This window comes from Opisthocomus hoazin, chromosome 7, assembly GCF_030867145.1.
Source record: "Opisthocomus hoazin isolate bOpiHoa1 chromosome 7, bOpiHoa1.hap1, whole genome shotgun sequence".
Lineage (NCBI taxonomy): Eukaryota > Metazoa > Chordata > Aves > Opisthocomiformes > Opisthocomidae > Opisthocomus > Opisthocomus hoazin.
Genome location: NC_134420.1, coordinates 18,415,831 through 18,428,705, shown reverse-complemented (window position 1 = coordinate 18,428,705; position 12,875 = coordinate 18,415,831). Strand labels below are relative to the sequence as shown.

General features: G+C 42.9%; 1 protein-coding gene across 1 annotated transcript; it reads right to left on the bottom strand.

The window, feature by feature from the left end:
• Window positions 1-1,134: 1,134 nt before the first annotated feature.
• On the bottom strand, window positions 1,135-12,423 carry MRPL23 (mitochondrial ribosomal protein L23). The gene is made up of 5 exons (XM_075426013.1): window positions 12,352-12,423; window positions 12,130-12,252; window positions 11,184-11,266; window positions 9,300-9,373; window positions 1,135-1,484 (listed from the first exon to the last, which is right to left on the bottom strand). Exons 1-5 carry the CDS (start codon window positions 12,375-12,377, stop codon window positions 1,320-1,322), a joined length of 471 nt encoding a protein of 156 aa, XP_075282128.1. The 5' UTR covers window positions 12,378-12,423; the 3' UTR covers window positions 1,135-1,319.
• Window positions 12,424-12,875: the final 452 nt, after the last annotated feature.

Below are 12,875 nucleotides of genomic sequence, written 5' to 3'. Positions count from 1 at the left end.
TTGCTAGCTGTCCAAACAAGAAGTTCAGGCACAGAACAACAAAGGAGAGCACCCGGGTAGAAGCATTCAAGGCATGGGCTCATTCACTACCCTGCCAATTGCTCCAAGTGGCAGAATTCAAAAGCCGGGGAAACATTAGCCATACGTTTAACCCTGCAAGTGCTGGTGCTATAGCCAATGGCCTGCAGAAACACATCCTCCTTCATCTGTGGTGAAGCCCTTCCTAGCCCTCCTTTTCCCCTGCTGTTTCTGACAGAACAGCACAGCACATTACTTGACAAAGGAGAAGAGGAAATATCCTCATCAGAGCAAGGAGAAACAGTCACAGAGCCAAGAAATGAAAAACCTGAACGTGGCAGCCCTGAAGGCCTAGAAAAGTTCTACCACTGCCCTGGCATCAGCAACTTGGAAGCAGAAGGAGTTGCACCAGAGAAAGTAAAAAGAGTCTTTTTATTAATCCTGAGCACAAAACAGCCTACACTGGCAGGAGCATTTCTATGCCAATAGAACTGTGTCCACACAAGACTCTTGCCAGCACTGCAAGGTAGCTGCAGACAGGGAGAGGAGTACTAGCACAACCACGCCAGTAAACATTCCTAGGGCAGGCTGGCCACAGCAGGCAACTACCTGCGCTGCGCAGTGGCAAGCAGAAACTGTGCTGTGCACCAGCTTTGCCTGTTCCTTGATGCTTCTGGGGATCAAATGCACACGTGTCCGGTCACAAGCCTCTTCTATAAACCCTATCTCCAAAATGCCACACAACCGTTAAAAGAAGAGCAATCAGATCACGCGCACATCTCCAGGAAAGGAGGCGTCACTTTGCAAGTATGGCAATGCATAGGATAGTAGGACACACTAACTGACAATAAGGGAAGTCTATGTCCTGAGTCTGTAGTACAGCCACCTACACCTTCACATCCACCTCCAACTGACTTCTCTTGACTTTCAGACATTTTACTCAATGCAAAGTACACTTATCCTGGGAAATGAAACATCTCCTACTGCTACTCAGAACAATCCGTAGAAGCAGGAAGAAGGTAAGCACAATTACACTGTCATAGTCAGAAACTACAACAAGCAATTTCACATTTTAGAAATCGTTCACAAGTTCATAGGAAAGACCTGACGCAGTCAGATTTTTTACCTTTTTATTTCTTTAGAGCCGTTTTGTTGTAGTTGTGCACAAACAGCCAGGAAAAAAGACACACTGGCAAGGGCTGCTCAAGAACAAAACATTCGGTCATTACAAGCAGGGAAGAGTGCAAGTTCTGCTGATCAAAATCCCTCTGACATGAAAGGCAGGCAGCTGGCTTGCTGCGTCAAAGTCCAAACCAGTCGGGGACTCCACCTCGTCTGGGATCACCTTTCTGCCTCTGCTTCTCTCTCTCCATAAATTTATCCCTGAAGTCATCAAAAAAGCGAGTTTCTGTGTCTTGTTCTTTCTCTGGAAATAGGTTGGGAAACTGAAAGGTTTGTCCTTGGCCCTAAAGAGAAAACAAATGGTCAGAGAAACATTTCAGACTTTCTGCAGTAGCTATGATGCATACACTTACAATGAAAGACCACCCTGAAGTTTCAGCTAGTGCAAAATGGTTCCTCTTAACCTTCCAAGATCTCTTTCCACCCTTCTACCCAAGATACACATATATGCCACCCCTCAAAAAAAAGCTAACTTTCAGCCTCTCCTCTTTTGTGTGCTAATTAAGACACCGACTTTTTTTTTTTCCCCCCAGATGAATAGTCAGGAGATGGACACCTCTTCAAAGACTTCAAACCACCTCAGAGATGTTGTACGAGTCATACAGTAAAAGCACAATGAGCAAAATAAGTGATTTTATTAAAGTAATACCACCAGGGAAATACATGGTGGAGTAGGCATTGATTATGTTAACACTCAGGATACGAGTAGTGGTTATAGTTGTTTAAACCTCAGCTAAGGATAAGAGATAACAGTCCTAACCGCTGTTATTGTAGGGTGTAATGTGGGAATACAGAATAACAGATATCAACAGGAATAAACACTACAGTGTAAAACAATTACAGTGGGAACAATCTAATACATCACTAATGAGATCAAAGTGATTACACCTGTATCAGTCATTCCACCTAACAGACAAGTCATTTTAGGGAAACATCATCATCAGATCTACGTCTCCCACTTGGAAAATAAACATTTGCTTGCTCTCTGTTTTTTACCTAACAGCAGGAAACCATTATTCTGCGGAAATGTTCTATCCTATTAACATCACCTACTTACTTTTTACTGGTGTTTGCACTAAGCACAACTTCATTAAATTCAACAGTATCAGCCCTTCCATTCTGTATGGGACTTTGCATAATAAAACTCATAACTGATAGCTTGTAACTCTAAAATTACTCTCTAAAATACTTACAAACATTACGATACATTAACTTCTTTGGCAGAATACCACATACAGAAATCTCTTACAAAAGTATTTAATTGCTTCAGATGAAAACAGGGTTTTTTTTCCAGATCAGCCATTCTTTACATTTGTGCAATAAATACAATCACATAAGAGGCCCAGTTATGAAATTGCTCCACAAAGGACACGAAAGGAGCCTTCCACAACACGGCTACCTATACTACGTTTTGGGATCAGAAATGTGACATGATTAAATACAAAAAAAACCTGTCACCATGTCCCTGACCCAGCTGAATGTGTGCTATGTTTCATTCGGCCTTATACACTCAACCTGGTAATTTACAGGTGTGAAAGAATTTAAACCTCAAACATACCCTTTGGAAAGAAAAAACATGACTTATCCCAGTTGAGCTTATCCAGACTAGAATCTAGGAAATATCAACTCATACACAGCAATGCTCTGTTTGTTTCTGTAGTGCACACTTCTTGGGGGTTTCCTAAAAGCTTGACTATACTACAAAAACAACAAGGGAGCTGCTGTATACATTGCTCTTTCCTTGATTCCAGCCTGGATAAGATCAACTGAAACAAACCAAGGTTTTCCTTTCCACAGTGTACACTCTGGGGTTTCAACTCTTTTGTACCTTTAAATTACCAATAGCTATGCTTATAATAGCTGTCCTATGACAGTTAAATCACAGCTCCATTTCAAGGCACAGAAATTGGCCTTATCAATGCCCTTGAGCGATCCCAAAGCTGTAGCCTACTGAAACTCTTCCTATAGTAGGATTAGCAGCAAGCATCCTCGAGGCCAAGCCCTGCCCAAGATTTTAGCACAGTGAAGCATCTGGAAAAGAATTTGTTTACATTACAAAAAATCACTGCATTTTAACTGCACTGCGGGCAGGTCGCTCAGCCCCGTGGTACCTATAGAACAGACACAGCCGATTCTGAGAAGTCGTGTGCCCCAGAGAAGAAGCCATTTTAGTTAAACAAGTCAGAAAACAATTCAGGCTAACATGGTAGGCATACCACCTACACTGAAAATTTGAGAACTATTTATATTGGTAACAGTAGTAAGGGACTGTTCTTGTTATGCAGCACTTCCATTCTGGTATGCTTTCAGCACCAATACACTTCTCTCACTGGAGAATGAAGGAAAGCTGCCCCTAAAGCATACTAACAACATCCATGGCAATTCACTAAGCATTGCAAAACAGTTATTATTTTTAAAAGAGGGGAAAAAAAACCCAGAAAAAAAAAGATATGCACAGAGGCTGTAGCAAAACCAGACAATCCTTTCAGCTGTTTATCAAAGTGCTCACAGTTCCCATTTCAAGGCAGGCAAAAGTCAAATATGGAGCTGAAAATGTCAATCTGTATCTGGAGTCTTTTAATAAATCAAAATCAGCACAGACAAGCTGGCTCTTTCCAGCTCTTGTTTTGTGAAGAAATTCTGATTTTGGCTGGCAGCCAGACACGATTCGAAACAGCCAAGGCATTACACCCTGAGAACTGAAGGTTGATAAATCTTAAGTAACAATACTATGCAGTAATACTGCACTGTAAAACTCTGGAGTGATGAAAGCTGTATGAAAAATAGCTGTTGTGCATGCTCAGTAGCTAGTTTTCAGAAGAAGCCTGTATCTTGGGTATTTCAAAATTTCAAAAATTCCAAAAGGCATCAACTTACATAAAGGATTGTGAGTCTGTCCAGTCATATTTACATTCAGTGCATCTTCCGCACGATGCCAGAGGCTACTGAGGTTCAAGCTCATATGCCACCTTCTCAAAAAAAGTCTACCAAAGGAATGAAGGGATCATCACTCCCTTACACAGAGCTGCTTTTTCTTGCACGTCTCCTTTGTAAAAGTTTTCTCTTCTCTACAGCAACAATTTGACAACTATATGATAAATGCTTCCTCAGAATGAAATCCTAACTGAAATAAAGCAAACTAAATTTCTACCAAGTTCATCTGGTTTGCAACTGCTAGAACATGAAATGCTGGCATATTCAGCCAGAAAGCAAAACTTTGGCTTATTTGTAAACCTTGCATATGTTAACTGTTTTACCAATTCACATGAACTGAAATAAGCTCTAAAAAGGCTCGGGCTTGGTCCTTCTTCAGAACTTCTGCCAGCGTAATTACCTTACTTAGCAGCACAGAGAAAGTGGCAGAAAAGAACACCCTCCTACCCAACACAGCTGTGCTAAAAGAAAATCCTGTAAAAAAGACAGACACGGGCAAAAAAAATAGTTTTGCTTGGATAACTTAAGTCTGTCATGGAACTGGATGCTGCACTACCAGCAGAAGAACCTTTTTACCAATGTGAGGTGATACAGATACTCTGGAATTTGTCAGGATAAGCTGTACCATCACATGCTCTCATCTCTAAGGGAGCCCTTTCAATGTTAAAAAAAAGAAGAAAAAAACCAAAGCAAGTCAGAGAGGCGGTACTGAAAACACCTGAAAAATAAAGGCAATGTGATGATTTCCTGCATTGCTATTCTCAGTTTAGGGTTTTACCAGACACCTCCCTTTTTTCTACAAATTCTAAGGTTACGTTCAAGTGAGATGTGTGGTTCAGTGCTTAGATAACAGAAATGGTAGCCATTAAACTTCTATTCTTGCACAACACTAATCTTTGCTTCAGCATTACCCACATGTAAAACTGATTTACATACAAGGCCTTATGAGGATTCATCTGTTAAATGCTAACGTCCTTCAAGCTGAAAAGTGACCTAAGCATCAAACGTATTTTCTGCTTAGATTTCAAGCCTTTGTTATTAGAAAGAGTGAAAACACACCTTGTTCTCTGAGTCTGTAGAAGGAGTTATCACATCCAGTGGTACAAATTGCCTCCATTCATTTTAATGAGAGGTTAAGTGACCATAATTAGGCCTACAAAGTCAAGTGTTAGCTTTTCCACTGCTGAGCCTCATGTCAGAACACTGCTGGAAGGATTATCCATCACAAACCCACTTCTACATCTCTGACCTTTTTGTCCCTTGAAAAGTTTAGGAGTGGAAGCTCAGCACAGATACTATTGTGTAGGAATGACGCAGCAAACACTGATCATGTAAACAACTGTGAGATCTTCTGATTATTTAGATAATTGAAGCACTTACTACTGTCCTTCAGAATTAGAAGAAAAGTGATGTTTATAGTATCGTTAACTAAAAAAATGTTGGATTCCCAACAGCACGGGACTTGGTCCAGCAGCAGCAGCAAATGCAGCTAAGTTTAATAATCCAGTGCATTTGAACAATTCTCCTACTATTGCAATGGTAACATCTGCTGTTAAAACATATGGTAAAACAGCACAGAAAGCAACTTCAAAAATCCACAGAGGAATGACATAGCGTACGGAGCGTGCAAGTTTGCTCTGAATTCACCACATGTCAAAAGAAAACTGCTGTCATATGTGATGTGCAAACAGGTTAATTACTATGAATGCACCAGACACTCTAAACAGGGTTTGAGGAGAAAGCATTTTCAAAAATGTTCCCACCGGTGCCATCATTCATGCAGCTAAATAGGTGTTAGTCCTAATGTTGACAAGGTCAGACTCCTTTTTACAGCCATCTCCATTAGATTTCTCAAAACAGGTTTAATTAAAAATAGGTCTGGATTTCAGAGGCTTGTCTACAGCTGTGCTCCCACGGGTGCTAACACCTGTTGAGCTAAACCAGTGAGAACACTGAAGGAGGAGGAGGGGATGTTGTTGTTTTTTTTAATTTCCCTGATGTTTATGCAACTGTAAAGTTTAGTTTCCCACTGGCTTTCATTTCTTCTTTCCCTTTTTTTTTTTTTTTTGGTAATAATATTGGGTTAATTATAACTGTACTGAAGCAAGGAGAAAGGGTGCTGTGTTACATTCATTTTATCTACTCTGCAAAGATATATATCTTTTGTTTTAATTTAAAAAAAAAAAAAGTGTAACAAAAAAGTAGCATTTGATACCCAGGGCCATAAGTTTCTTACTTAAACCTTTCTCACCACATTCCAAAAGAGGAAAAAAGGCAGGCAGGCTCTGGAATGGCAAGATATTGTTGATCCACAGCCTTCTATGATTTGAGGTATTTTTTTAGTGTGAAAATATTATGCTTGGACAGATCATGTATTTGTCCAGTTACAGCCTGAGAATAAAGTAAACAGCTCTGAATCTCCAAGAAATAGTATTTGGAAAAGAAAGGGCAACAATTCTTACATGTGGAACAGCTGGGGCACTGATCTGACACCTAAGGGTATTTTGACTATGGCTTGATATACCTTCCACCTTTGAGACACTCGCTTACTGCAATGGATATGTATGTTGCGCTGGGACACATAAGGTGATGTTTTGTGAAGCAGGGAAGCGTAACTGATCATGAGAATATACTCAATTTCATTCAGGTAAACCACAGCACAGTGGCTACCAAGTCATGCTGGGAAGAGCAATACTTCCACCTAGTGGGAAACAGAAAGATCAACCCAAGATCTTCCAAAACCCCATCCTATTTTTCCAGTCACAAGCAGTTTTAACTTGAAACTGGATTAATGAGAGAAAACACAGCTGGTAAAAATGCTGGGAAAGCCCAGCTACTCTGACTCACGGCAGATGCAAACTAATTCTCATGAAAATAAGGACTTTACAGTGGTTACCAAAGACTTTCCTAAATTAGGCAGATATTAACAATGGACTGCATGGGGCCTGTTACGGCCTAAATCACACCATGAATTAGAATGAAGGCAAAGCCTTCAGTATCAAGAAATGACATTGGGTTTCTGGCCTCACCCACTGTTTAAAGCTGGTGTGAACACAGAACTGGGAGCTCACTGTGAGACATCAGAGCTAGTAATGAAAAGCAAAGAGGGGGAAAAAAACAAAAAGGACAGACAAACCTACATGTTAAAGGAATTAACAGATACCAACAACAGGAAAAAAGAGAGCAAAGAGACCAGAAGTGAGGTGAGGGGAAAACGCACAGACCAGGTCTCACCGATAACAGTTTAGTAAATAGTCAGGATTCCCTCAGGTGAGATGAAATACAGCACCAAAAGGTGGTCCCCCATCCCGTTCACAGGTCAGACAGAAAACATGGCATTCTTCAAAAACTTACGACATAGTATACAGCAGCGCAGTAAGGGTCACTTGCTGTCTAATGTACCAAGCGCAGTCCTCAGCCACAGTACCACAGGGCTCTGCGCAGGCTCATTTGCCCAGCAGACATAATGAGAGGCTGGAGCAACGACCAGTTACTGCTGTGCAACTGCCTCTAGTGCCAAGCTAGTTTGGGTAATTCTCCACTCCACTGCAGAGCTACCCTTAAGGCAATGGCAACTATTCTAGGTTCAGAGGTCTGATGTGAAATAAATGCACAAACATACTGCCTTAAATCAGTGGCTTGCTCCACCGAGCAGCAGCATTTTGCTTCCCACTCCTTCCCCCGAGTTTCTATGGGTTGCAGACTACCACCTTCTCAACTCAGCAGACAAAAGAAACTAGACTACATAAAACACAGTGAAACAAAAACTGAGAACTGACCACGGCTTGCTCAAGATCCATGTCTGCTTCCATCTTGGGAAATGAGTTTCTAAAAGCAAAGAAGTCACTGGCAAGAGGCCGTGACAATGAAAAGTGCCTGCAATTACCTGCCAAGGAATAACACTCACAGAGCAACCTGTAAGATAGGACTTCGCTCCCGGCATTCAATTCCTCAGCTGTCTTCTTAACGAATCATTTACACCTGATCTCTCACAGACAAAAACCTAGCATAGACAATCCAGGAGGGAGAATGTGCCCACCAAAGCAGAGACTCTTCCTTGAAAAAGGGATGTGTTTTTTAGCCATCATAATGCAAAATCCTCATGGAGATGAGGTTGCCTTTAACTTCAGCACAGTAAATCAAGGTTAGTCCTCATCTAAATACAACTCTGCTACTTTCTACTAACACTGTACTTTATACTGTTCTTTTAAAGGTAAGGGCTGTCTAGAAAAACACACTGACTTTTCTTTCCACTCCCTTTCCCAGAAGGGGCTTAGAAAAAAACATCTAAGCACATTTAAACTTTGAAAAATTAAAAAAACATCAGATTTCCCACTGCCTGTGCCTCTTTGGTTTGACCCAAAGTCCACATGAAGTCTTATGCAGTCTTTAAGATCACACAGTGTTCCCCCCCCCCACGGAATCCCTGTCCCAGGATGGAGTAACACTAAAGTTGTGTTGCCAACAGCAATTTTGAGCTTACGGTTTTACAACCATAAATAGCATTCCTTTAACGTAATTTTGGTACGTGAAGGAGTTTTCTGTCCCTGATTTCATTTCTTTTTTACACTGAGACAGGTAAGCCCAAGAGAATTCTAAACTACAATATGCTCCTGTTATGAAAGAAACCCATAAGAACATGAAGCTTCTTTTCCACTGGGCAACCAACATACGTTTCAGAACTTAGTTTAACCACAAAGCACGCTTGTTAAACATGACTAGAAGCTCTCCAAGGAATATGCCTTAGTCTTCTCTGAACTCCAAAAAGCTTTAATAAGAAGTTCTCTACCCTTACAATATATTCTTTCACTTACTGGACATCTCAGTCATCAACCACACAAGTCATGAACCTTCCAGCACACAGAGTACAGGGTCAGCATGAAACTCACTGGCAAAGCAGCACCATATGACATCAGACCATAACTTACATACAGACCTCAAACAAATATGCAACTTCAAAACTAACCATTTGTTTGCATTTGATTTGATTTTTAGACTAAGTCATTTACACCTCTTCATACATTCTGGAATGTATTACTGAAAATGTCATTACTAGAGGATTGGCAGAAATATTCAGCCAACTGGACAATTCACTGAACATTACTTCTAGCTTGGCTGGTTAACAGTCCTTTCCTCTTTCCCGACAAGTATCCACGTTAACTCACCAGCTGCACATAGGCAACCTTGTAGTCTGGCTTCTTCACTCTCTGATTCTTATGATTCCTCCTGTTGTTTGCACCTGCAGAAATGAAGAGAGTCCCACCTTTTACCTCCCAGGACTTCCAAGTTCCCCAGAGCAAGACCTTCACTAGTACCGATTTATTTTTAAGACGAATACTCTTTCTTCAGTACCAGCAGAGCATCACAATTACTAAGACGTACTGAAAATTGGTAGACACTATTCTCCTCGTTTACAAGCAGGGAATCGAGGCATCATCAGACTCAGGCTGCTGACAGCCATTGCACCTTCACATCACACACAAAGTTTGCAAAAAAGCAAGGAGATGTGTCTCCCAAGTAGGGGGTCAGGAGTGATAAAACTGTCCTCCCAACATCAACAGGTCTAGGAAGACAAGGAGGAAATGACCACTAAACAGCTTCAAACTTGTCAGTTCTTACTACCCAGCTAATGAGCTGGATCTATAGATCAGGAAATTACACTCCATATCCAAAAAAACTAAAGCACCTCAACCTTCTGCGAGTATGCTGGTCACAACTGAGTGGGAAGTTCAATTTATCCCCTGCATGTTAGGCAGACATTAACACTCTCAAATCATTAGACATTCTAACCCCCTTTCCTCTTTTATCCCTGAATATATACATTTCACCATCACTTCCACTAGCAGTGGGGAACAAAATAGTTATAAGGACATGCATGCGTTTGGTATCCAAGGCTTCATTTAATTCTGCTTTTCACATAAGCATATTACAGATGACCTTTCTGTTTTCTTTTTCTTCTGTGTTTTGAGTTTTACAACCTTATTTTGAAGCTTTTGCTTTCTTTATCCATTTTTCACTATTACAGCTCTTTTTTCCTACACCTTTTTTAAAGTCATCCCAGCTCTTACCATTATAAACACATCAATCAATTTCTTTGCTCGTCACTGCATGAAAAAAGAAAAACCCAGCCACCAAAGACATCCTAACCAACAAGTCACTCTCCATTTGATTAATGCAATGACTGGTGATCAAACAAGTAAATAATGTGAAAATTATATTCCTAGCTTTGCACTGCATCCAAAATGCAGTCAGAGAAGCTCTGGGGAAGAAAGGACTCATATGTAAAGGTGATGTTACAAAAATTTAGCTTATTACAGTTAGAGATGCATCCCTCTGCTCCAAGTCAGAGTTTCAGCATAATTTAAACTAGGAACTTTTTTTCCTTTTCTCTTGGGTTTGTTTTATGTTGTTTTTTTGTTGTAGGGGTGGCACAGGGGAGAAACAGCATGAATAGAAGCATACAAGTCTGTAGCAGAAATGTGGTAATGACAGGTGATGAAAAACTGAAAGTTTGTCAAGATGTTTTTCTGACGTTATCTACTAGCCTAATAGAATACTTTTGTTTGCTCTACAAACTATGCCTTTTGTTAGACCATAACACCTCCTCTGTGTGCATGTCAGGTAATCTCAACTCACACATTTTTTTTAAAAAAGGCTATGGCTGCAATTAAGTTCAATTACTAATCTTATTAAAATACATGAAAAAATTCCTTTTTGAAGTGAGACACCTACTCGTCTTCAAAGAGAAACAGTACCACTACAAAAGCATACAGCACAAGCTAGACAACAGTCAATATGATAAGGCTTTTTAAATTCAGATTTTTCCTTTTAAAACTAAAATTATGCCATAATCTAATCAAAACATTGAAATATGAATTGGTGCATATTCATTTGAAGGGACAAATAAAACATGTAAGCTGACAGACTTCACCAGCTAAGCACCTGGAACCAAAATTTGCTGAAATCTAACGGACCTTTTAGTAAGAAAGTCTATTCTGGCTGCGCAGGGATGCTGTATTCATCCCTTTGGATTACTCAACCGCACTTACCATACTGTATCCTGGTCCTCACAGCAGCTACTGGCACATTGTATATTTTTTCAAGGTAATTCTTGATATCCACTTTTGTCATTCTAGACAACACAAAAACATTTTGGGGAAGAAAGAAGCAAAAGTATAAATATTTAAATAAAATAAAACAAAGCCAGAATATTTATAGACTGGTTGATACTCTGGAATAAATAAGCCTTCTTCTTTTAAGCAAGGTAGCTTTACTGCACAGAAGTACAAACTCAACATAGATCACACCCTGCTACAGCAATTCATTACCCATAAACAATGACAAACATTTTATTCTCCGTAGCCTCAACAGTCAAAACCCCTGACATATTCTGTATTCAGCAAGTGTAGATAAGCTTTCTCACTGCACGAGCAGAGAACCCCTTCTAATCTTCTGAACAGCAGTTCTGAACCTTTTCAGGACCTGCCACAGGCTTGTGGGCTTTAGTGTGTGCAACCAGACTGGTCAGGTTGAAACAGTCCTGAGAAATACCTGGCCATCACCTTGATTCCTCTGGATCATGTCCACAAGCACTTCCTTCTTCCTAAGCCCGCCCCTGGGAAGGCTGAGCCTCACTAACCCTCAGGAAGAGGAGCCAAGGAAAGCTCGTCTTTGAATCAGTGCCCTCGCAGCCCTCTAAAAGGTCCCCCCGATACAGAAGTCCCTTCCCCCAGCCCAAAGGACGCTATCCGACACTTGGCCTTCCCACCCCCCCAGCTAATAAGCCAAGCTGCAGCCCAGAAGGAGACGACGAGAGGCAGCGGCCCGGGGCGGGTGGCACTGGGGGGAGGGCGTGCGCTCCCCGAGCGGCGGGGGCCGCTCTGCACCGCCGGGGCGGCGCCGAGCCCTTCCCGGGGCAGGCCCGGGCCCACGACGGCTCCCGCTGCGGGGGGCTGCGCCGTACCGTGCCCCGTCCCCAGCTATCCCCGCACTCACTCCATGGAGACGCGGAACTGGACGGTGTCCTCGGGCTGCGGCACGCCGGGCCGCACCGCCAGCATGAAGAAGTTGGGCCGGAAGATCCGCAGCTGCGGGCCGCCCAGCTGGAACAGCGGGTACCTGCGGGGAGACAACGCCACTGACTGACCAGCACCAGCGCGCCGAACCGAGCCCGCCCGGCCCCCTCCCTCCCGCCGCGGCCCAGCCCGGCCCGCTCACACGGCCTTCCTGGCGCCCGTCGCCATGGCCGAGGCGCAGCCCGGAAGCGGCACGGATCGGAGAGAGAGCGGCTCCCGGCGGGGCGAGGGGGGGAGCACTCGCCCCCTACTGGAGCGGAGGAGCGCGGCGGGGCAGGGTGTGGGTGGCGGGGGGGAGGGCTGGGGCGGTCTGTCCGCCCCCCCCACCCCGAGTTGCTGCGTCCAGCTCGGGGGTCCCCAGCACAAGACGGGCAGGGGCCCGTGAGAGCAGGTCCAGGAGGAAGGCCACGGGACGGTGGGAGGGCTGGGACGCCTGCCCCATGAGGAAAGGCAGAGGGAGACGGGGTGGTCCTGCCTGGAGAGGAGAAGGCTCCGGGGAGACCTTATAACAGCCTTCCAGTATATAAAGGGGGCTTAGAAGAAAGACTTTTTACCAAGGCCTGTCGTGACAGGACAAGGGGCAACGGTTTTAAACTGAAAGAGGGTAGGTTTATATTGGACATGAGGGAGAAACTTTTTATGATGCGGGGGGTGGGATGCTGGATC

Bases quoted from the DNA above. Each gene is read 5' to 3' on its own strand.
- MRPL23 (XM_075426013.1), bottom strand. From the start codon at position 12,377: ATGGCGACGGGCGCCAGGAAGGCCGT. The intron at 11,267-12,129 runs GTGAGTGCGGGG...TGTGTTGTCTAG, and splicing joins CAGTTCCGCGTCTCCATGGA to AATGACAAAAGTGGATATCA. The intron at 1,485-9,299 runs GTGAGTTAACGT...TTTTCTCTTTAG, and splicing joins AGGTTGCCTATGTGCAGCTG to GGCCAAGGACAAACCTTTCA.